Raw genomic sequence first — 26510 nt, 5'->3', positions numbered from 1 at the left:
CCAAAGGCAGCAAGGGACCACACCATAGTGTTAGAATGAAGGCTTCTATTTTTGGTAAAGGGGATTCCAGATTTGCTTCCTAGCCAGCCGGACCACCTGCATCCATGATCCGGTACCCTGTACTGTGGCTGTCTGAATTCTTCAGTAAAAAGGTAACAACACTGCAACCCTGCATCCTGTGTTTCTTTCTACACCACCTACCACCTGTCCCCACTACACCAGGAGCCCTGGGGACCCAGCTACACCTGTGGGCAGCCATACCATCTCTGCTCCCACAACATCTCCCCAGAGGAACCCTTTAAGTAGCGTCGGTCATCCCTGACCGAATGCCACAGGTGGCATCATGAACAAACTTTATTAATAAAACCTCTTTAATGACTTTTTCCTTAATATTGGCACCCAGGGACGCCACCATGACACATCCCTTTAAGTACCCGACGCAGTACCGAGTACCCCACGGCCCTGGCAGGCATTCCACAGCCTCTAACAGGTTTTTCTCCAGGAAATGTATTTAGTTCCATCTGTTAAGGATATGTATTTGATTTGAAAATATCCAAAATAAATGCTATAAGAATCACAGATACTAAATAATGTTGGAATGTACTCTAGTCTGCCCATAATACGTAATACGTTGTATCAGTCACCTACTGTCGGTCAAAGATTGACATGCTACAGAAATGTAAAAACCCTAATGATTCTTCCATTACTAAACTTTATTTCTGTGAGAGAAGAACAGAATAATAAAGATAACTGACCATATTGATTGACTTTAAAGATTATGTGCAAGACAGGTGTCAGCTTGACCTAAGTGATTAACCATTAGAGTAATATAGATGATGACATGTGAGCGACAAATGTCAGTAAAGACTAGCAATAATTATGAGAAAAGACAATGAGGTAATGTGTGGCAAGGCCCCTTATTTTTTCCCTATAAATTGTACATTTTAACCAATAAAGCAGAATTTATTTAAGTCATGACTTCACTGTCTATGTCTTGTGATTTCTCCAGCCATAAACCTCAAATATACAATTTAGCATCAGACAACTAAGAAAAGAACACACAAATTGCATGTGCCCTAACATTTGGCGCCCAACGTGTGGCTAGGATGAGATGTTCGGGGATGACAAGCTGCAAACATGACCTCCAATCTTAGAATGAATCACTTGAGGGAGGAGATTGCAACACCTAACTAGGTAAGAAAATGATTTATCTTATTTATAACACTCCGGTGTCTCCATGCTGAGAAAAAGGTCAGTCGGCTGTCAGACTTGGACATAGTGACTGATTGCTGATAAGTTCTAGCACCAAAAAACCACCCTGGTCACAATTTCCTTTATCTGCCTTATCTGCTTTGCTTCTCTACTTTAATGTTTGTTTGCATATGTGATTGTTAACTCAGCCAGCCTGAAAAAGATAGGGAACAAATTCACTGTCTCTCTGGTTCCAACAGAGACAAGACAACACATGCATTTTGTGAGCCCTAACACATCCATTTTCTCATCAACTTTGACTGAAGAAAAGCCTGCCCACAGCGGGATGCTGCCACCACCATGTGTGATGGTGGGGATGGTGTTTTGAGGGAGATATGCAGTGTTATCCACCACATATAATATTTTACATCTTGTCCCAAAAAATTCTTCTTTGGTCTTATCTGACCTGAGCACCTACTTCCACATGCTCGCTGTGTCCCCTTCATGGCGTTTTGCAAATTACAAAGGACGTCTTAGTTTACTTTCAAAAATGTCTTTCTTTCTGCCACTCTTCCATAAAGGTCAGATTTATGGAGTATATGACAAATAGTTGTCCCATGGACAGATTATCTCAACCTGAGCTGTGGATCTCTTCAGCTTCTCCAGAGTCACCATGGGCCTCTGGTCTGATTCTATTATTAGTGTTCTCATTGCTTGGGATGTTAGTTTAGGTGGATGGCCATGTCTTTGTAGGTTTGCAGTTGTATCATATTCTTTCCATTTTTGGATGAAGAATTGAAAAGTGCTCTGTGAGATGTACAGAGCTTCAGCTAATTTTTTTTATAACCTAACCCAGCTTTACTGTTCTCCACAACTTTATCCCTGACCTGTCTGGTGTGTTCCTTGGTTTTCGTGATGCTCCAATAAACCTCAGAGGCCTTCACAAATCAGCTGTAGTTACACTGAAAATCAATTACACACAGGTGGACTTAATTTACTAATTATGTGCCTTCTGGAGGCAGTTGATCTCTCAGGATTTTATTTAGGGGTATCAGAGTATAGGGGGCTGAATACAAATGCAAATCACAATTTTAGGATTTAACATTTTTTTAAATAATTAGAAAACCATGTATCATTTCCTGTATTTCAAATAAATACTTGCTACATTATTTTGGTGTCACAGAAAATCCCAATGAAACACATTTAATTGTGTGGTTGTAATGTGAAACAAGATAGAAAAGTTCACAGGATATGAATACTTTTCAAGCCACTATAAGTCTAGTCGAGACAACCTTAATGGTGCTAGCAATTTTTCTTATGGGACAGCAGAAAACTTGTGTAACAAAAGTGGTTCTCCCATCTGGAAACTTATGATGTATAAAAAGAGTCCCCTCTTAAGAGACCCCATTGCACTCAGGAATGGAGATATGACAAGCTCTCTACATTCATTTCTATGGAGCTGTCAATATGTAAATAAGTGTAAAATGGAATAACCCCTTTAAGAGTCACCCTAGTCTGTACCTTTTTTTCGCTATTCATATTTGAAAAATTGGGTACACTTTTTCTAATGGACTTTTGCTAAAGGACTAGAAATAGGAAAAACCCAATGTGGCTAAACAAACAAGTAAGACAGGCAATTAACAGTAAAAAGAAAGCATTTGCACTACTAAAGCAGGATGGCACCATTGAAGCTCTAAAAAACTATAGGGAGAAAAATACTTTATCTAAAAAACTAATTAAAGCTGCCAAAAAGGAAACAGAGAAGCACATTGCTAAGGAGAGTAAAACTAATCCCAAACTGTTCTTCAACTATATCAATAGTAAAAGAATAAAAACTGAAAATGTAGGCCCCTTAAAAAATAGTGAGGAAAGAATGGTTGTAGATGACGAGGAAAAAGCTAACATATTAAACACCTTCTTCTCCACGGTATTCACGGTGGAAAATGAAATGCTAGGTGAAATCCCAAGAAACAATGAAAACCCTATATTAAGGGTCACCAATCCCAAGAAGAGGTGCGGAACCGGCTAAATAAGATTAAAATAGATAAATCTCCGGGTCCGGATGGCATACACCCACGAGTACTAAGAGAACTAAGTAATGTAATAGATAAACCATTATTTCTTATTTTTAGGGACTCTATAGCGACAGGGTCTGTTCCACAGGACTGGCGCATAGCAAATGTGGTGCCAATATTCAAAAAGGGCTCTAAAAGTGAACCTGGAAATTAAAGGCCAGTAAGTCTAACCTCTATTGTTGGTAAAATATTTGAAGGGTTTCTGAGGGATGTTATTCTGGATTATCTCAATGAGAATAACTGTTTAACTCCATATCAGCATGGGTTTAAGAGAAATCGCTCCTGTCAAACCAATCTAATCAGTTTTTATGAAGAGGTAAGCTATAGGCTGGACCACGGTGAGTCATTGGACGTGGTATATCTCGATTTTTCCAAAGTGTTTGATACCATGCCGCACAAGAGGTTGGAACACAAAATGAGAATGCTTGGTCTGGGGGAAAATGTGTGTAAATGGGTTAGTAACTGGCTTAGTGATAGAAAGCAGAGGGTGGTTATAAATGGTATAGTCTCTAACTGGGTCGCTGTGACCAGTGGGGTACCGCAGGGGTCAGTATTGGGACCTGTTCTCTTCAACATATTCATTAATGATCTGGTAGAAGGTTTACACAGTAAAATATCGATATTTGCAGATGATACAAAACTATGTAAAGCAGTTAATACAAGAGAAGATAGTATTCTGCTACAGATGGATCTGGATAAGTTGGAAACTTGGGCTGAAAGGTGGCAGATGAGGTTTAACAATGATAAATGTAAGGTTATACACATGGGAAGAAGGAATCAATATCACCATTACACACTGAATGGGAAACCACTGGGTAAATCTGACAGGGAGAAGGACTTGGGGATCCTAGTTAATGATAAACTTACCTGGAGCAGCCAGTGCCAGGCAGCAGCTGCCAAGGCAAACAGGATCATGGGGTGCATTAAAAGAGGTCTGGATACACATGATGAGAGCATTATACTGCCTCTGTACAAATCCCTAGTTAGACCGCACATGGAGTACTGTGTCCAGTTTTGGGCACCGGTGCTCAGGAAGGATATAATGGAACTAGAGAGAGTACAAAGGAGGGCAACAAAATTAATAAAGGGGATGGGAGAACTACAATACCCAGATAGATTAGCGAAATTAGGATTATTTAGTCTAGAAAAAAGACGACTGAGGGGCGATTTAATAACCATGTATAAGTATATAAGGGGACAATACAAATATCTCGCTGAGGATCTGTTTATACCAAGGAAGGTGAGGGGCACAAGGGGGCATTCTTTGTGTCTGGAGGAGAGAAGGTTTTTCCACCAAAATAGAAGAGGATTCTTTACTGTTAGGGCAGTGAGAATCTGGAATTGCTTGCCTGAGGAGGTGGTGATGGCGAACTCAGTCGAGGGGTTCAAGAGAGGCCTGGATGTCTTCCTGGAGCAGAACAATATTGTATCATACAATTATTAGGTTCTGTAGAAGGACGTAGATCTGGGGATTTATTATGATGGAATATAGGCTGAACTGGATGGACAAATGTCTTTTTTCGGCCTTACTAACTATGTTACTATGTTACTATGTTATTAATGTAACGTAAAACAGATACAGATTAAAATAAGAGCTAATCAAATGCGTCTTCTCTCTATTTGCTGAGCTACAGCTGCATCTCCCTCCTCTCCCCCTTTTGACTGCTGGTTTATTGTCTTCTGCTTTGAAGAAAAAGGGTTAAACAGAAACATGGCAGTGATTTCTTCCCAGCTGCGAAATACCAGGAGGGATGAAATTATCATATGCAGATGGCTGAATTTACTCCTTCATGGGCTTTTCATTAAAGTGCAAGATTGCGCCTCATCTGGAACCTTGCTGCCCCGAGGCGGATGATTTGGAAGAAGAGTGATCGGAGGAGAGATCATGGAGGAAATAATCTATTCTCATGTTCTTCTTTATCCTCAGTTCCTGACAATAGTCTTCAGGTGTCACGTTTTTTTAGAACTGTCTCTGTAGGTTTCCTTCATGTTTTTGGATCAATGATGGAGAAGTAAGGATTTCTTCATGCCTATCCACACAGTTTACTCGACCACTTTATATGTTCAACACGTTTTAAATGATTTGTTTTCTCTGGCTGAAAAATAATTCCCAAAATCTGAATATATTTTAGTTAACCAGTTCAAGACCAGGGACATTTTCCATAGTTCATGACAAGTTAAACTTTTAAGTTTTTTTGTAGTCTTTTTTCGTTGTACTAGAGCTGTAAAATATTTTCACATTCAGACCCTCAACTGATTTTTGCCTTTTTTTGAGGCTTCATTCTTTGTCGTTTTTATATATTTTTTTCTTTTATTTTCAAGTTATTGTGGGGGGAAATATAAAGACAAATATAAAAATGCATGACTGCTTTTCACATTTTTTCTTCCTTTTTTAATGACCAAAAGAAGTGATAAAAATACATTTTTAAATCGTGATCCTCTTTCGTCAACGATTATTTTTGTATATTCGACAAGTCTAGATATAATTGGACAGAGCTAAAGACTGGGACGGGGACTGACAGCGACTTTTTAAATTTTATCTGTATTCAATTTCTGCTTTTTATTTATTGATTCATTTATACTATTTTCCTGCTTTTTATGTTTATTTTTTCATATTCTGTTTTTGTTTATTATTTTGAGGTTTTTTTTTGCTTTTTTTCATTCCACACCTTGAGCCCCTAACAGAATTATAAAAGAACTTTAAATACAGCATTCTATGTGCAGCACCCCAGGTTCCTGGTCGTTGCAGTAATATCATTTTCCTCTAGGGGGGAGTGATGTTATGTTTGGAGGCAAAAAAGGACAACTGAATCCAGGTATCACAGACATACAACACATTTCATACTCCAGGCCACCAGGGGGAGCTCTGCTCCTATTTATTAGGGCACTCCTAAAACGGACGTCCCAGGGCCACAGACCGGGTCAGCCACCGTGACATCCCCCTGTGAACCGAAGGACCCGGTTCCGAGTACCTCTAGCCCTTGGGGGCGCTCCATATGTATCTGATTTCCCCTGTTACTGGAGCTGTCATACTGGGTTTTTTTTTATGAGCAAAGGAAGTGATAAAATATATTTTTAAATTGTGCTCCTATTTCTACAATGATTATTTTATATATCCGACATGTCTAGATATATTTGGATAGGGCTAAAAACAGGGACAGCGGACTAGCAGTGGCTTTTTTTATTTTATTCATATTTATTTATTTTATTTTCCTGATTTTTTTACATTATTTTTTCATATTCCTGCTTTTTTATTCTTTTGAGGGTTTTTTGGGCTTTATTTTTAATTTGTGTCCCTTACAGAATTATGCAAGAACTTTGGGTGGCATTTAAAGATTTTAAATACATTATTTTAGATCTGATTTCCCCTGTAACTGGGGCTGTCATATTTTTTTCTTTCCTTTTTATGATCAAAAGAAATGATAAAATACATTTAAAAATGTCTTCTATAATCATTATTTATTATGTATCCGAGCAGTCAAGATATATTTGGCGAGGGCTAAAAACATGGATAGCGGTCTAGCAGCAGATTTTTTAAATATTTTATTTATATTTAATTCCTGTTTTTTATTTATTTTATTTTCCTGATTCATTTTTTTCATATTCTTTTTTTTTTTTCTTTTGAGTTTTTTTCATTTATTTCACACCATGTGCCCTTACAAAATTCTAAAAGAACTTTGGGGAGGTGAAGGGGCATTTGAACATTTCAAATACATTATTTTATTTCTGATTTCCCCTGTAACTTGGGCTGTCATATTTTTTGTCTTTTTTTATGACCAAAAAAGTGATAAAGTCCATTTTTCATTTGTTCTCCTCTTTCTATACTGATTTGATATATTTGTCTAGCTATATTTGGAAAGGACAGCGGACTGACAGCTGCTTTTTTATTTTATTTTATTTATTTATGATTATTTCCTGATTTTTATTTAATGTATTTTATTTCCCTGCTATTTTGATTTATTCATATTTCTGCTTTCTTATTCTTGCGTGGGATTTTTGCACATCGCTATGCTACCAGTATAATTCTAGATCAATATGCTATTTATGCCCAAGCACAAAGAATATACCGTAATGCTAACTGGCAGTGAATACTGACACAAATCAACCAAAACGATCAAAGGAAAAAAGCAAATGCCCTCTATGACAGCAACTCTTATAAGGTTTGTCAACCTTTCTGGCCATTTTTATTTAAATGTGTGTATTTGTGCATTAAATAATTTTTGTAATTGGATTTCCTAAAAAAAAAAAATGGCACTATTTGCCTTTTCTAGGCTATGTATTTCCCTGCACTTTGAAGTTTGATGAGATTTGTTGTCATAAAACATCTGAAAAAAGACAGATAAAAGACTAACAAACTCCCTGAAAGACCATCATAGTCAACTATTACAAATTTGTAATGAAACTCAATAGCAAAAATGAATTTTAACCTTAATTATGTGCATGTAGGAAAGAAGAAAAGACCCCCGAAAGGTAGACAACCCCTCGAAATTTGAATAGGACAACGGTGAAAAAAGTAAAAAAAAAATGTGGAAATGAAAACTGGAGCTTTTTAATCATTACCCTTCCAAGAAAATGGACGTTTGACAGAACTGAGGCCGATAGGTTGACTCTTTGCTGTGTATATATTTATGTAGACCCCAGGGGGGCCGCCTATATCGCTGCGCCGCGGTGGTTGATTAGATCCAGTTCAGTGGGAACAGTAAGACTAATTACAACCTGCTTGTATCTTACCAGTTTGATTGCACCACTAAATAAAGTACGTGAAGCCAAAGTGGCGGCGAGGGCTGCCAACGTGTTCTTGGCAGGGTTAATGAAGTCAGGGTAGGCATTAAATGGCGCCATTAGCGGCGCTTCCTCCACAATCGGATACTGTAAATTGTCTCCCCCTAATAAACTTACAAATGAACTCGACTTGACAGCTAACGACTTTCCTGCATTTGTCACCGCGGATATGTCAGGTTGTCGGAATGTATGAAGCACCAAAGGGTCTAAAGTGGAACGTCGCGCCCAATTTGCATTAAGTATTATCCAAATTAGCCACTTATTTTTTTTGTAACCCTCAGGGAACAATTTACAGCACCATCTACACAGATGGATTTTTAAAGATGCGAGAAGAAAAATAAATAGATTTTGTAACATGCAGTTTCTCAATCCTGTTGAAGACCAATGCAACACAACGGATGAACTTGTTACCGGGCTAGAAGATCTGTGAAAAAATGTTACCGTGAAACCGTTGGAGAATCGGCCTCATTCGCTGCTTTTCTGATCTGTAACTTTTTTAGGGATAACGAGCTGGTGAACTCAGGGAAGGTATGGATCAGGATCAGACTACAAAAGTTTTGTTTGTTGTCTGTTGCCGTGGAGATGCATTCAGAATAATTTCAAGTTCCATTTGAGTTCTAAATCCGGGAGAATCTGGACCTCTTTTTTCTCATCTCGGTAGCCAAAGAAAGAAGGATAGACTCAGGTTCTTCTATACATGCCATCTTGCAAATTCTCCATCCAGTGGGGCACAATATTTGAGTGCACTGGTGGACACAGACATAAGAGGGCCCTCATGCAAGAACAATAAATGGGGCCATTTTTATCCCAAGAGCCAATCATAATGCACAATTCCATATTCTTTGGAGGCAGAAGTTGCGCCTTACCCTTTGTGCTCCTTTGATCCTCCACAGGTTGCACCAATGGTATGTCCACCCCTGCGTGAACTTTCGGTATACATAAACTGTCTAGTGTTTATAACGTTTGGCTATTGGGATGACTCATAGGAAAGCCAAGGTATAGCATAATTTCGCCGATCGCCCTTCAGAGATTGGTATCCGTGACCTAACGTATCCGTTTAGATGGTGGCGTACAACCGGATCCTCTACAGCTATCCTCTGGTTCATAGTGTAGGTCATGGGAGCCATGCTAAAGCAAGGCTTGACCTACTTGGAGAAAAATCCACAATGTGGATCGTGTTTTTTCCTGACATACAGCATATTTGGTGCCAAATATTAGGAGACCAATTTATCAAGGTTTATTACACCAGAAAACTGTTGTAAAACTCGTGAATAGCCATACCAATATTTGTGCAAGAATTTTGTGACTTGATCTTTTCACGTCAGTGCTTGCTCTCCAAAATGTGTGGAAATGGGCAGGCATGGAAATACCCATCCATCAAATTCATAAAAAGTGGTGCCTTCTCTATGCCTGGAATGTTTTGGAGACTCCTCTTAATGAATTCGGCTCATTTGGAGCACAAATCGGGGTCAAAGGCTTAGACAACTTGAAGGAAAAAAAAATATTGCCAAGGAAATTTGGTAATAAAACATTGTGAAATTGCAGCTAAAATCATGAACAAATCCTTACGGGATCAAATTGACAGCAGTTCCAAATTTGCCAAGTCGTTCGAATTTTTTTTTCAGAAACAGTTCTGGTAAATATGATTATGTCCCCATCCAAAGAGGAACCGAACTGCGAGTGAGGGACCCTGCTCAGGTGTTCAGCTTTTGGAATAGATTAGTTTTCCAACCTCACGAACCTAATGGAGGTCAACTAGACGAGGAACCATCAAACCTTGTACCGGACAGAATGTACAAAGTGAGAGCGCCAAGAAGAGAAGTAGTCATGGGGTCCTCATAGGTCTGTGATACTCCTTTTATGATCTGCGTCCCGTCACTGCCATGGAGTCAGATATTTTAAAGATTTAGAAAATCGAGTCTTGTATCCATGAAGAGTTTCGGGAATCAAAGGTGGAGACATGTTGACAAAGTAGAGTAAATCTGCATCTAAATCCCATCTATTCCCTGTAAATAGCCACGAGATGAATAAAAAGCTAGAGGAGTCCTTAATCCCCTCGGAACATCTCCAATCCCCTGAAAATGTCACAAGTCTCATTTATTAAACTGAAAAATACTATGTGATGGGAACACGTTTCCTGTAAACCCAAAGAGGAGTGATATGAAATGTTCTCATTCCTTACCCAGTGCATTTTTAACTATGCAAATACTTGATCTTTGACGAAGAAACAGATGTGCCGCCTAAATGGCGATCCAATTACGGGTGGTGGCACAGACATGTTCCTAGGGGAGATTGCCGGTCGGTAGGGTGGCTGTACCAATACAGAGCCACATTATTAGGCTACACATGTTTACTGTGGTTCATGGATTGTTGGTTCCGATCAAGCTTTTTCTCCGTACAGACAAAACCTTAAATGACAGCACTTGAGTTAATCAATAGGGCATTTCAATTATGGGATCTTTGCAGCTAAGATCAGGTCTTGACAAAATCTCTGCAGAATATGAATGGACATGTAATTCACCGTCACACAGCACTCATATCCTATAGTACTACAATAAACATACATTTATGAACAATGAAAACTCCCCATATGGCGCCAGGTGACAATTCAATGCTGTGCCCAAAGTAATGCCACCAAACAGTGCCAAATAACAGCAAAATGCATTATCCTACATATATTGGTATGTGATGCCTGTCACGCTGCAGCACTGCAGGTAAATGCAAACTCCATTAGATGGCAGCAGAGTGGAGAGAGGGCTGAAATCCTGCTCAGAGCAGACCAGCAGAACTGCAGCGAGTCTACAACTAGGTGGCAGCAAAGTAGTCAGACAAGCCGGGTCGATACCAGAGAGTAGTGTAGTACCAAGGGGAATCCCAAACACAAAGTCAGAGGAGCGCCAAAAGGTCAGTATTGGTCCGTAGCAGTAGTACCAAAGGGAAGAGACAGAATCAGGTCAGAGCCAAAGCAGAGTCGAGTACCAGGGAATCCAAACACAAAGGGACACACAGAGAGAAAAATAGAGGAAAGAACAGACATGGGCAAAGACAGCTAATATGCAGCAGGACAAATCAGGGTTTCACCAGAGCCAGGAAATATAACTGGCACTGCCTGCAGGATGCAGCACAGAGAAATATCAGATCCGACACTGGAACGAGGCAGAGAAAGTTAACCTCTGGATCATGACAATGACCAAGTATTTGTAATATACATAACCTCATTGGATTGTTCAATGATTATGTCAATGTGCTATACTGTTAAGTAAATATCTTAATTTTATCCTTAAAAGTTCTGGAAACCTTTGCAATGGAATACAGCTTTCGGATTTTTTACTTACGGGAACGTCACTCCCAGTAATACAGTTTGGATTTGGATGTCTCTATGTATACGGAGTAATGCTGTCTTTTTTAGCACATGTATCAACGCGGCTTCTATTTGACACTTAATTCCTCTTCATATGTACCCTTCCTTTTCTATAGCATGTTTTCCCTGCCCTCCCTGAGTCTCTACATGCTTTCTTCACATTCCCCACAGTGGAGATCTGTGTACAATCCCCTCCTGCTTCATGCAGTTATCTCTAACACTTCCCTCATCTAGATAAAGGACTTATAGATGCTCCGAAGCTGCAAAACTGTTAACTATTTATAAAGTTGATTAACTTTGCATTTAGGATGCCCATGAACAATTGTGCAAAATAAATGAGAAGATCTGAACTTAAGGACCAAGGTTAGCAGCGAGGCAGTATTGGTTTAAAAGGCTTTGGAAAATTCCTATTTTGCTAAAAGTATCAGTTGACCATGTGATTAAACATAGACGTGTATATTTTCCCTGCAGCACCCCCACAGGAGAAATTAATTATTACAGGGTTTATTAATGTCAATACACCATCTGTGTGATGTAGGAAAGCACAGGTATTCCAGGGCGAGAGATGCTTTTGTAACTGTTCTCTGAGAGATGGGTATCACGAATGAGATTGGCTCAAAACTAACTCAGAATTGCCTAACAGGATATATAAAAACTGTTTTTCTAAGTCAAAAAAACCCCTTGAAAAGAATCTGAACACAAAATATATTACACATCCTAAGCTCTTTTCAATAAAGTTTTCCGACTCCGTTCTGGGCGACCACAATGCTTTTTGGAGACAGTTATTGTTTACAATGCCAGTCAGCTGCTGAAAGGATGTAAAGCCTCAGAAATCAGTCATTGGGCCAGATTATTATTCTCTGCAGCGATGACTATCACTTCCCTGTATATTTGGAGGGAGGATTCCAGGAGAAGGCTTTCTGTCCAAATATATAGTACTGACCAAAGAGTGGAGAAAAGATATCAATATTGGTTTAATTAGAATGGGTTGTACTTCCAGTATAGTAATAATATTGAGCTGCTATTGGATACTTATCCTTAAAGGGGGTGTCATGTAATTTGATATAGATTATTATTTATTGCTATAGCACCATTTGTTCCGTGGTGCTTTACATATGAAAGCATAATAATAATAAAAAACAGTAATATTAAATATTAGTCACTGACTGGTACAGAAGGAGAGAGGACCCTGCCCGCGAGGGCTCACAATATACAAGGGATGGGTGAGGATGCGGTAGCGAGGGTAGAGCTGGTCGTGTAGCAGTTTGGTGGAACAATAGTCACTGTAGGCTGTAGACTTGCCAGAGGAGGTGGGTCTTCATGTTCTTTTTGAAGGTTTCAATGGTAAGCGATAATCTGATATGTTGTGGTAGAGAGAATTTGGGGGAAGCACGGGAGAAGTCTTGTATGCGGTTGTGGGAAGAGGAGATAAGAGGGGAGTAGAGAAGGAGATCTTGTGAGGATCGGAGGTTGCCTGTAGGTAAGTATCGGGAGATGAGGTCACAGATGTATGGAGGAGACAGGTTGTGGATGGCTTTGTATGTCATGGTTAGGGTTTTGTACTGGAGTCTCTGGGTGATGGGGAGCCAGTGCAGGGATTGACAGAGGGGAGAGGCCGGGGAATAGCGGGAGGACAGGTGAATTTTCAGGCAGCAGAGTTTAGGATAGATTTGAGGGCTGCGAGAGTGTTAGAGGGGAGGCCACAGAGCAGGAGGTTACAGTAGTCAAGGTGGGAGAAGTTGAGGGCTTGGCCTAGGGTTTTTGCAGATTCTTGATTAAGGTATGTGCGGATCCAGTAGATATTTTTAAGGTGGAGTCGACAGGAAGTGGAAAGGGCTTGGTTATGTGGCTTAAAGGAAAGATTACAGTCCAGCTTACAGGACTGGGGAGAGTGAGCAGCCATTTGCTGTAATGGATAGGTTCGTTGGGGGAGTCTAGTGAGATGGGGAAAAGATGATGAATTCTGTTTTGTTCATGTTAAGTTTCAGAAATCTAGCGGAGAAGAAGGATGAAATAATGGACAGACATTGAGGGATTCTGGTTAGTAGGGTGGTGATATCTGGTCCAGAGATGTAGATCTGTGTGTCATCAGCATAGAGATGATACTGAAAGCCGTGAGATTCTATGAGCTGTCCCAGGCCGAAGGTGTAAATGGAGAAGAGCAGGGGCCCTAGGACTGAACCTTGTGGGACTCCGACAGATAGGGGGCGAGGTGAGGAGGTGGTGTGTGAGTGGGAGATGCTGAATGTCCTGTCTGTTAGGTATGATGAGATCCAGGATAGGGCCCAAGTCTGCGATGCCAAGGGATGAGAGGGTCTGGAGTAATAGGGAATGGTCCACTGTGTCGATGGCCGAGGACAGGTCCAGGAGGAGGAGGACAGAGCAGTGATGCTTCTATTTGGACGTTAGTAGGTCATTGGTGACTTTAGCCGGGGCAATTTCAGTGGAATCGTGCAGTCCGAAGCCAGATTGTAAGTGATCAAAGAGGGAACAAGAGGAAAAGTGAGAGAACAGCTTGAGACAGACATGTTCTTCCAGTAGTTTTGAGGCATAGGGGAGAAGTGATATGGGGCAATTGCTATACACAGAGGAGGGGTCAATGGAGGGCTTTTTGAGGATGGGTTTGATTGACGCATGCTTGAAGCATGAGGGGAAAACACCAGTTGTTAGTGATAAGTTGAAGAGATGGGTTATGGTTGGGATGAAGACTGTGGTGATGTTTGGGATGAGCTGGGATGCATATAGATGGCCAATCATTAGGATAAGTAATTAATATAAAATTGCTAGGGAGCCAAACCTGGCTATGCTTCTATTACATGACATTCCCTGAGCTGCAATACCTGGGAATGGCCACTACACATTGTATGGCGCTGTGGTGAGTTCCATGAACTGATTACTTTCATATGCTGCAGTCAGTTTGTGGATGGAGGGGATGGGTGGGCTGAGAACCGGACCCCCAATAATCTGATATTGATGATCTATCAAAAGTTCTGGATAATTGCTTTAAATCTTATTTTCTTCCTTCTCCATAGCATTTTGTTAATCCAGAACATTTACTACACTGACATCTATTGGATTCAGCACGTTGGTGATGGATTCTATCAATTTTATTGCTACAAATGGCCATTGAGTGCCTGTCGTGTATGGCTCTCGTGGATGGGCACAGCCTATTAGATCTGCCACTCAGGAAAAAAAAAAGGTGTCGGGCAGCCACATAACAATAACTGTACAGCGGTAATGAGAACGGCGGTGGATATTGACAGGAGTAGCGAGGGCTCAGACGTAACGGGCAGATTGTAATTGAGTCTCGGTCAGAGCTCTGCTGATGACCTGACACTGTTAATTCATCTGTCTTCTCCCAGGAAACAAAAGAGGTTTTTGCTGAACGGTTACGAGCCAAAAGTACATTTAGGACACTGGTGGCTATGAGGGTCCAAAGGTTTATGATTCTAGTGAGACCCTCATAAAAAAAAAGAAAAGAAAAATAATCCATATGTAGATGGTTAAAATTGTAATGATAGTGTCATGTGTATTACTGCCATAAAGTGCACATAAAACTGTGCCGCACTCAACCAGTCCCTAAAGAGTACAAGCAAACAAAGAGTTATGCAACATATATCTCCCTACAGTGCGTAATTACATTCACATTCTGCGCCCAAACAAAACAGTTCTCAAAAGAATGTAACATCCACTGTCCTAAATAAATTGCTATATAGAGTCAAAAATCGATATACGCACCATCAGAGTGCAAAAGTAATGCTGTCACATAAGAGACTTACCTAAATAATACCACTATATTGTGCCCAAGTAATACGACCACACAAAACTGTAAATAATACTACTGTATTAGGAACTAACTGCTGTAAAAGACATAGACAATACTGCCATAAAACTGAATGGTACCAATATGTGGTGCCCAAATAATATTGTGAAAAAAAAACAATACATAATACCACTATACAGGGCAATAACTGCTGTACAATACACAGACGATACTGCCATAATATGAAAGATACCAATATATGGTGCCCAAATAATACTGCTAATGAAAACAATAAGTAATATCACTGTACGGCACAATAACTATGGTACAATACATAGATGATACTGCCATAACCTGAATGATACCAATATATGGTGCCCATGTAATACTGCTACTGCAAACGGTAAATAATTCCACCAACTGGAGAGATGAGACTGGAGGAAAGAGAGTGAAGGAGAGTGTAGAGCACAAGGGAGGACAGAGTGCACAGACGGACAAAGTAAAGGAGGGAGAGAGCGCAGGAGAGGCGAGAGCTGAGGAAAACAGAGGAGAGTGGAGTAGAGCGCAGGAGAGGAGATAGCGGAGGGGGAAAGAGGGTAGAAGAGGGAAGGAAAGCAAAAGGGAGGAGAGAGCAGAGGGGAGTAGAGAGCCGAGGAGAGGAGAAAGTGGAGGAGAAAGGATAGCAGAGGAGAGAATAAAGCGGAAAGAAAGACAGCGCACAGCGTAGGAGAGAGCAGAGGGGAGATGGTAGAAGAGAGGACAGAACAAAGTTTAAGAGAGAGAGGGGAGGGTAGATGAAAAAGGAAATCAGAGGAGAGAAGAAAGCGGAGGAGATTGAAGGAGAGGACAGAGTAGAAGGGAGAACAGAGGACAGCGAAAATGCAGGAAAGGAGAGAGGGGATGGGAGGAGAGAGCACAGGGGGAGAGAGAGCTGTGGAGAAAGGAGACCATAGGGAAGGAGAGAGGAGAGAGTGAAGGGTAAGGGTGAGCACAGGAGAAGAGAGAACTGTGGAGAAAGGATAGCATAGGGGAGGAGAAAGGAGAGAACGAAGGGGAGGGGAGAGTATGGGGAAGAGAGAGCGTAGGAGAAAGGAGAGCGTTGGAGAGGAGAGAGGAGAGAACGAAAGGGAAGGGAGAGCACAGGGGAAGAGACAGCTGTGGATAAAGGAGAGCATAGGGGAGAAGAGAGGAGAGAACGAAGGGTAGAGCACAAGGGAAGAAAGCTGTGGAGAAAGGAAAGCCTAGGGGAGAAAAGAGAAAATGAAGGAGAGAGCGCAGGGGACGAGGGCTGTGGATAAAGGAGAGCGTAGGGGAGAAGACAGGAGAGAACGAAGAGGAGGGGAGAGCACAGGGGAAGAGAGATCTGTAGAGAAAGAAGAGCGTAGGGGAGAAGACAGGAGAGAACGAAGGGGAGAGGAGAGCACAGGGGAAGAGAGCTGTGGAGAAAGGAGAGCATAGGGGAGGAGAGAGGAGATAACAAAGGGGAGGGGAGAGCACAGGGGAAGAAAGCTGTGGAGAAAGGAGAGCATAGGGGAGGAGAGAGGAGATAACAAAGGGGAGGGAAGAGCACAGGGGAAGAAAGCTGTGGAGAAAGGAGAGCATAGGGGAGGAGAGAGGAGATAACAAAGGGGAGGGGAGAGCACAGGGGAAGAAAGCTGTGGAGAAAGGAGAGCATAGGGGAGGAGAGAACAAAGGGGAGAGCACAGGGGAAGAGAGAGCTATGGAGAACGGAGAGCATAGGGGAGGAGAAAAGATAGAATGAAGGGGAGAGCACAGTGGAAGAGAGCTGTGGAGAAAGGAGAGCGTAGAGGAGGAGAGAGGAGAGAACAAAGGGGAGAGGAGAGCACAGGAGAAGAGAGCTATGGAGAAAGGAAAGCATAGGGGAGGAGAGGAGAAAACAAAAGGGAGAGCACAGGGGAAGAGAAAGCTGTAAAGAATGGACAGCATAAGGGAGGAGAAAAGAGAGAATGAAGGGGAGAGCACAGGGGAAGAGAGAGCTGTGGAGAACGGAGAGCATAGGGGAGGAGAGAGTGGAGAGGTGGAGAGAACGGATTGGAAAACAGAGCAGAACAGAGGACAGAGTGGAGAGAAGAACAGTGCAAAAGGGAGGAGAAAATAGAGAAGAGAGTGGAAGAAAGGACAGAGCAGAGGGGGGTGAGATCGGAGAGGAGAAGAGAGCAGAGGAAGGGAGTGGGTGGAAAAGGTAACAGTGCGGAGCGTAGAAGAGAGCAGTGGAGAAAAGAGGGAGGAGATGACAGAGCAGAGAAGAGGAGAAAGGGGACAGGATAAAAATGAGAAAGGGGAGAGAGCGGAGAGTGGAGCTTGGAGGAGAGGATAGACCAGATGGGGAGTGAACAGAAAGGAAGACAAAGCAGAAGGTAAGAGAGGGTGGAGGGGAGAAGGGAGAGAAGAGTAATGAGCAAAGTGAAGAAAGAGAGGAGAGGAGGAAAGGATGGAAGAGAGGAGAAGGTGAAGGAGGATAGAGAACGGAGGAGAGAAGAGAGCGGAGAGATATGAGGAGAAGACAGAGCAGAATGGAGGAGAGAGCATAAGGAAAGAAATAGTGCAGGGGAGGAGAGAGCACAGGAGAGGCAAAATTTATGGAGTGAGGAGAGTGGATGGGAGGAGAGAGTGGAAGGGAGGAGAGAATATATCGGAGAACAGAGCAAAGGGGATGACAAAACGGAAGGAAGGACAGAACTGAAGGGAGGCTAGAGCAGAGGAGATATGGAAGAATGGACAGAGCAGATGGAAGGAGAGAACAGAGAGGAGAGAGCGAAGACAAGAGAATTATTGCAGAGGGAGGACTGAGTTAGGAGAAAGACATAAGGCAGAAGAGAGTGGCATGGAGAAGGGAAGACGGGAGGAAAAGGGGGAGAGAATGAAAGGGTGAACAGAAAGAGAGCAGAGGAGAATAGAGGAGAGAGGAGATAGCGAAGGGGAGGAGAATATGGATTGAAGAAGAAAGCAACAGGCCCTGGGACAGATAAAAAGGCAGGGGATAGCAAAGGAGAGACTGTAAAAAAGAACAGAAGGAAGAGAGCAGAGTGGAGAAAAGAGGAGAGAGTGGAGAAAAGAGTGAGGACAGAGCATGTCTATGGAACTTGTGTGACTCTGTGACTAAATTATTGTTACAGTTTCGAAAAAGCCAAAACAACTACCAGGGCCATGAAGGAAAAGGAAAACGAATTCAAGGTTGTCGACAACGCAAAATTTTCATTTTTGGCATATACCAAACGTCAAAATTTCCTGAAAAACCTAAATCAAAAATGTTACAAAAAAATATGGTAGCAAATTTTTCACAAGCATAATAAAAAAGTATATACAGTAGAAGTATAGATAGTATGAATCCAATAATCTGGGGACATCACCAAGTGTCCATATGATGAAAAGAACATTTGTGACTGTTCTGATTTGAGGATAAATATTCTGATTTAAACCCCCAGAGCTGCACTCACTATTCTGCTGGTGGAGTCAACGTGTACATTCATTACATTACCGATCCTGAGTTACATCCTGTATTATACCCCAGAGCTGCACTCACTATTCTGCTGGTGCAGTCACTGTGTAGATACATTACATTACTGGTCCTGACTTACGTCCTGTATTATACCCCAGAGCTGCACTCACTATTCTGCTGGTGGAGTCAATGTGTACATTCATTACATTACTGATCCTGAGTTACATCCTGTATTATACCCCAGAGCTGCACTCACTATTCTGCTGGAGCAGTCACTGTGTACATACATTGTATTACTGATCCGGAGTTACATCCTGTATTGCACTCCAGAGCTGCACTCACTATTCTGCTGGTACAGTCACTGTGTACATTCATTACATTACTGATCCTGTACTTATCCGGAATTACATCCTGTATTATAATCCAGAGCTGCACTCACTATTCTGCTGGTTCAGTCACTGTGTACATATATTACATTACTGATCCTGTACTGACCCTGAGTTACATCCTGTGTTATACTCCAGAGCTACACTCACTGTTCTGCTGGTGCAGTCACTGTGTACATACATTACATTACTGATCCTGAGTTACATCCTGTATTATACTCCAGAGCTGCACTCACTATTCTGCTGGTGCAGTCACTGTGTACATACATTACATTACTGATCCTGAGTTACATCTTGTATTATACCCAGAGCTGCACTCACTATTCTGCTGGTGCAGTCACTGTGTACATATATTTCATTACTGATCCTGTACTGACCCTGAGTTACATCCTGTATTATACTCCAGAGCTCCACTCACAATTCTGCTGGTGCAGTCACTGTTGTGTACATACATTACATTACTGCTCCTGTACTGACCCTGAGTTACATCCTATACTATACTCCAGAGCTGCACTCACTATTCTGCTGGAGCAGTCACTGTGTACATACATTACATTACTGATCCGGAGTTACATCCTGTATTACACAGCAGAGCTGCACTCACTATTCTGCTGGTGCAGTCACTGTGTACATACATTACATTACTGATCCGAAGTTACATCCTGTATTATACTCCAGAGCTGCACTCACTATTCTGCTGGTGCAGTCACTGTGTACATACATTACATTACTGATCCTGAGTTACATCCTGTATTATACCCCAGAGCTGCACTCACTATTCTGCTGGTGCAGTCACTGTGTACATACATTACATTACTGATCCTAAGTTACCTCCTGTATTATACCCAGAGCTGCACTCACTATTCTGCTAGTGCAGTCACTGCTGTGTACATATATTACATTACTGCTCCTGTACTGACCCTGAGTTACATCCTGTATTATACTCCAGAGCCGCACTCACTGTTCTGCTAGTGCAGTCACTGTGTACATACATTACATTACTGACCCTGAGTTACATCCTGTATTATACTCCAGAGCTGCACTCACTATTCTGCTGGTGCAGTCACTGTGTACATACATTACATTACTGATCCTGAGTTACATCCTGTATTGTACTTCAGAGCTGCACTCACTATTCAGCTGGTGCAATCACTGTGAACATACATTACATTACTGATCCCGAATTACATCCTGTATTATACTCCAGAGCTGCACTCACTATTCAGCTGGTGCAGTCACTGTGTACATACATTACATTACTGATCCTGAGTTACATCCTGTATTATTCTCCAGAGCTGCGCTCACTATTCTGCTGGTGCAGTCACTGTGTTCATACATTACATTACTGATCCTGAGTTACATCCTGTATTATACCCCAGAGCTGCACTCACTATTCTGCTGGTGCAGTCACTGTGTACATACATTACATTACTGATCCGAAGTTACATCCTGTATTATACTCCAGAGCTGCACTCACTATTCTGCTGGTGCAGTCACTGTGTACATACATTACATTACTGGTCCTGAGTTACATCCTGTATTATACTCCAGAGCTGCACTCACTATTCTGCTGGTGCAGTCACTGTGTACATACATTACATTACATTACTGATCCTGAGTTACATCCTGTATTATACTCCAGAGCTGCACTCACTATTCTGCTGGTGCAGTCACTGTGTACATACATTACATTACTGATCCTGAGTTACATCCTGTATTATACCCCAGAGCTGCACTCACTATTCTGCTGGTGCAGTCACTGTGTACATACATTACATTACTGATCCTGAGTTACATCCTGTATTATACTCCAGAGCTGCACTCACTATTCTGCTGGTGCAGTCACTGTGTACATACATTACATTACTGATCCTGAGTTACATCCTGTATTATACTCCAGAGCTGCACTCACTATTCTGCTGGTGCAGTCACTGTGTACATACATTACATTACTGATCCTGAGTTACCTCCTGTATTATACCCCAGAGCTGCACTCACTATTCTGCTGGTGCAGTCACTATGTACATACATTACATTACTGATCCTGAGTTACCTCCTGTATTATACCCCAGAGCTGCACTCACTATTCTGCTGGTGCAGTCACTGTGTACATACATTACATTACTGATCCTGAGTTACATCCTGTATTATACTCCAGAGCTGCACTCACTATTCTGCTGGTGCAGTCACTGTGTACATACATTACATTACTGGTCCTGAATTACATCCTGTATTATACTCCAGAGCTGCACTCACTATTCTGCTGGTGCAGTCACTGTGTACATACATTACATTACATTACTGATCCTGAGTTACATCCTGTATTATACTCCAGAGCTGCACTCACTATTCTGCTGGTGCAGTCACTGTGTACATACATTACATTACTGATCCTGAGTTACATCCTGTATTATACTCCAGAGCTGCACTCACTATTCTGCTGGTGCAGTCACTGTGTACATACATTACATTATTGATCCTGAGTTACATCCTGTATTATACTCCAGAGCTGCACTCTCTATTCTGCTGGTGCAGTCACTGTGTACATACATTACATTACTGATCCTGAGTTACATCCTGTATTATACTCCAGAGCTGCACTCACTATTCTGCTGGTGCAGTCACTGTGTACATACATTACATTATTGATCCTGAGTTACATCCTGTATTATACTCCAGAGCTGCACTCTCTATTCTGCTGGTGCAGTCACTGTGTACATACATTACATTACTGATCCTGAGTTACATCCTGTATTATACTCCAGAGCTGCACTCACTATTCTGCTGGTGCAGTCACTGTGTACATACATTACATTACTGATCCTGAGTTACATCCTGTATTATACCCCAGAGCTGCACTCACTATTCTGCTGGTGCAGTCACTGTGTACATACATTACATTACTGACCCTGAGTTACATCCTGTATTATACTCCAGAGCTGCACTCACAATTCTGCTGGTGCAGTCACTGTGTACATACATTACATTACTGATCCTGAGTTACATCCTGTATTATACCCCAGAGCTGCGCTCACTATTCTGCAGGTGCAGTCACTGTGTACATACATTACATTACTGATCCTGAGTTACATCCTGTATTATACCCCAGAGCTGCACTCACTATTCTGCAGGTGCAGTCACTGTGTACATACATTACATTACTGATCCTGAGTTACATCCTGTATTATACCCCAGAGCTGCACTCACTATTCTGCTGGTGCAGTCACTGTGTACATACATTACATTACTGATCCTGAGTTACATCCTGTATTATACTCCAGAGCTCCACTCACTATTCTGCTGGTGCAGTCACTGTGTACATACATTACATTACTGGTCCTGAATTACATCCTGTATTATACTCCAGAGCTGCACTCACTATTCTGCTGGTGCAGTCACTGTGTACATACATTACATTACATTACTGATCCTGAGTTACATCCTGTATTATACTCCAGAGCTGCACTCACTATTCTGCTGGTGCAGTCACTGTGTACATACATTACATTACTGATCCTGAGTTACATCCTGTATTATACCCCAGAGCTGCGCTCACTATTCTGCAGGTGCAGTCACTGTGTACATACATTACATTACTGATCCTGAGTTACATTCTGTATTATACCCCAGAGCTGCACTCACTATTCTGCAGGTGCAGTCACTGTGTACATACATTACATTACTGATCCTGAGTTACATCCTGTATTATACCCCAGAGCTGCACTCACTATTCTGCTGGTGCAGTCACTGTGTACATACATTACATTACTGATCCTGAGTTACATCCTGTATTATACCCCAGAGCTGCACTCACTATTCTGCTGGTGCAGTCACTGTGTACATACATTACATTACTGGTCCTGAATTACATCCTGTATTATACTCCAGAGCTGCACTCACTATTCTGCTGGTGCAGTCACTGTGTACATACATTACATTACATTACTGATCCTGAGTTACATCCTGTATTATACTCCAGAGCTGCACTCACTATTCTGCTGGTGCAGTCACTGTGTACATACATTACATTACTGGTCCTGAGTTACATCCTGTATTATACTCCAGAGCTGCACTCACTATTCTGCTGGTGCAGTCACTGTGTACATACATTACATTACATTACTGATCCTGAGTTACATCCTGTATTATACTCCAGAGCTGCACTCACTATTCTGCTGGTGCAGTCACTGTGTACATACATTACATTACTGATCCTGAGTTACATCCTGTATTATACCCCAGAGCTGCACTCACTATTCTGCTGGTGCAGTCACTGTGTACATACATTACATTACTGATCCTGAGTTACATCCTGTATTATACTCCAGAGCTGCACTCACTATTCTGCTGGTGCAGTCACTGTGTACATACATTACATTACTGATCCTGAGTTACATCCTGTATTATACTCCAGAGCTGCACTCACTATTCTGCTGGTGCAGTCACTGTGTACATACATTACATTACTGATCCTGAGTTACCTCCTGTATTATACCCCAGAGCTGCACTCACTATTCTGCTGGTGCAGTCACTGTGTACATACATTACATTACTGATCCTGAGTTACCTCCTGTATTATACCCCAGAGCTGCACTCACTATTCTGCTGGTGCAGTCACTGTGTACATACATTACATTACTGATCCTGAGTTACATCCTGTATTATACTCCAGAGCTGCACTCACTATTCTGCTGGTGCAGTCACTGTGTACATACATTACATTACTGGTCCTGAATTACATCCTGTATTATACTCCAGAGCTGCACTCACTATTCTGCTGGTGCAGTCACTGTGTACATACATTACATTACATTACTGATCCTGAGTTACATCCTGTATTATACTCCAGAGCTGCACTCACTATTCTGCTGGTGCAGTCACTGTGTACATACATTACATTACTGATCCTGAGTTACATCCTGTATTATACTCCAGAGCTGCACTCACTATTCTGCTGGTGCAGTCACTGTGTACATACATTACATTATTGATCCTGAGTTACATCCTGTATTATACTCCAGAGCTGCACTCTCTATTCTGCTGGTGCAGTCACTGTGTACATACATTACATTACTGATCCTGAGTTACATCCTGTATTATACTCCAGAGCTGCACTCACTATTCTGCTGGTGCAGTCACTGTGTACATACATTAGATTATTGATCCTGAGTTACATCCTGTATTATACTCCAGAGCTGCACTCACTATTCTGCTGGTGCAGTCACTGTGTACATACATTACATTACTGATCCTGTACTGATCTTGTATTATACTCCAGAGCTGCACTCTCTATTCTGCTGGTGCAGTCACTGTGTACATACATTACATTACTGATCCTGAGTTACATCCTGTATTATACTCCAGAGCTGCACTCACTATTCTGCTGGTGCAGTCACTGTGTACATACATTACATTACTGATCCTGAGTTACATCCTGTATTATACCCCAGAGCTGCACTCACTATTCTGCTGGTGCAGTCACTGTGTACATACATTACATTACTGACCCTGAGTTACATCCTGTATTATACTCCAGAGCTGCACTCACTATTCTGCTGGTGCAGGCACTGTGTATATATAGACGCCTTCATGACATCATAAGATACTTACAATTTTCAGGTGTGTCAGCAGCCTCATGACGTCGGCCATATCTGCCAATATGAGTAGGCGGGTGACAGCAGAAAGAAGCGCCCGGGCCGCCCTCACCATGGTGCCCCGCTTTACCGACGAGCAAGGATCATCTGCAAACTCTGATGAGGCAATCCGCATTGTGTCTCCTGTAATTAGAGAGAAAAATACGGTGGTGAACAATAAAGTCAGCTCTGGGGCTTGAGGAATGCAAATATCAGCTCTGCTACACTATGGTGAACTACTACATCAGCTCTGCTACGCAGTTGTGAATGACTGCAGCTCTACTATGTGATGGTGTATGACTGTGAACAACAATGTCGGCTCTACTATGCGGCTGATGAACGATGTCAGCTCTGCTACATTGTGAATGACAACGTCAGATCTACTGCATGGTACTGAACAATGTTGAACAACAATGCTAGCCCTGCTACATCTGTATGTGATACATTATTGCCCATGCAATCTTTGCGTTAGTTGGGTATTGCACAGCTGCCGCCATTCCGGTGCCTCAACCTGATGTTGTAAGAGCTGCGGGATAGAAACCTGTAGATATTACTGCCCGGCGCTATGTGGCGGTCAGTCACAAGTGGCCGCTCCCCCCGCTGCTCATGACAGCGTCCGGCTGCAACAACAGTCCAACCTCTCAGCGATATTTACTTTGAAATCAGAGAATAAAGATCTGAGGAGACTTCTGCAGCAGAGCCACGGATGGGGCAGAGCCACGGATGGGGCAGAGCCACTGATGGGAGCAGAGCGACTGACGGGACCAAAGAGACTGATGGGAGCAGAGAAACTGATGAGACCAGAGCCACTGACGGGAGCAGAGCAACTGATGGAAGCAGAGCGACTGATGGGAGCAGAGCGACTGACGGGACCAAAGAGACTGATGGGAGCAGAGCCACTGACGGGAGCAGAGCGACTGATGGGACCAGAGCCACTGACGGGAGCAGAGCGACTGATTGGACCAGAGCGACTGACGGGACCAGAGCCGCTGATGGGACCAGAGCGACAGATGGGAGCAGAGCGACTGATGGGAGCAAGCGACTGATGGGACCAGAGCGACTGATGGGACCAGAGCGACTGATGGGACCAGAGCGACTGACGGGACCAGAGCGACTGATGGGACCAGAGCGACTGACGGGAGCAGAGAGACTGATGGGACCAGAGCGACTGATGGGACCAGAGCGACTGACGGGACCAGAGCGACTGATGGGACCAGAGCCGCTCACGGGAGCAGAGAGACTGATGGGACCAGAGCGACTGACGGGAGCAGAGGGACTGATGGGAGCAGAGCGACTGATGGGAGCAGAGCAACTGATGGGACCAGAGCGACTGATGGGACCAGAGCGACTGACAGGACCAGAGCGACTGATGGGAGCAGAGCGACTGATGGGACCAGAGCGACTGACAGGACCAGAGCGACTGATGGGAGCAGAGCGACTGATGGGACCAGAGCGAATGACAGGACCAGAGCGACTGACGGGACCAGAGCGACTGATGGGACCAGAGCGACTGATGGGACCAGAGCGACTGACAGGACCAGAGCGACTGATGGGAGCAGAGCGACTGATGGGACCAGAGCGACTGATGGGACCAGAGCGACTGATGGGACCAAAGCGACTGATGGGACCAGTGCAACTGACTGGACCAGAGCGACTGATGGGACCAGAGCGACTGATGGGACCAGAGCGACTGACAGGACCAGAGCGACTGATGGGGGCAGAGAAACTGATGGGACCAGAGTGACTGATGGGACCAGAGCGACTGACGGGAGCAGAGGGACTGATGGGAGCAGAGCGACTGATGGGAGCAGAGTGACTGACGGGACCAGAGCGACTGATGGGAGCAGAGCCACTGACGG

At 42.7% G+C, this 26510-nt stretch overlaps 1 protein-coding gene and 1 long non-coding RNA gene across 2 annotated transcripts in view; one reads left to right on the top strand and one right to left on the bottom strand.

The window, feature by feature from the left end:
- Positions 1–26510, bottom strand: part of LOC138657394 (catenin alpha-2-like) — an 805109-nt gene that overhangs the window by 204435 nt on the left and 574164 nt on the right. Inside the window, exon 4 of the mRNA XM_069745156.1 lies at positions 24629–24795. Within this exon, the coding sequence (XP_069601257.1) occupies positions 24629–24795 (167 nt within the window). The remainder of the gene's footprint in view (positions 1–24628; positions 24796–26510) is intronic.
- Positions 17351–18499, top strand: LOC138658401 (uncharacterized). Its single transcript, XR_011317489.1, has 2 exons — positions 17351–17550; positions 18310–18499. It is a non-coding gene; the product is annotated as an uncharacterized lncRNA (long non-coding RNA).

This window comes from Ranitomeya imitator, chromosome 1, assembly GCF_032444005.1.
Source record: "Ranitomeya imitator isolate aRanImi1 chromosome 1, aRanImi1.pri, whole genome shotgun sequence".
In the NCBI taxonomy this organism is placed as follows: Eukaryota; Metazoa; Chordata; class Amphibia; order Anura; family Dendrobatidae; genus Ranitomeya; species Ranitomeya imitator.
The sequence above is the reverse complement of the archived record's forward strand: the minus strand, read 5'-3'. Positions and strand labels throughout refer to the sequence as shown.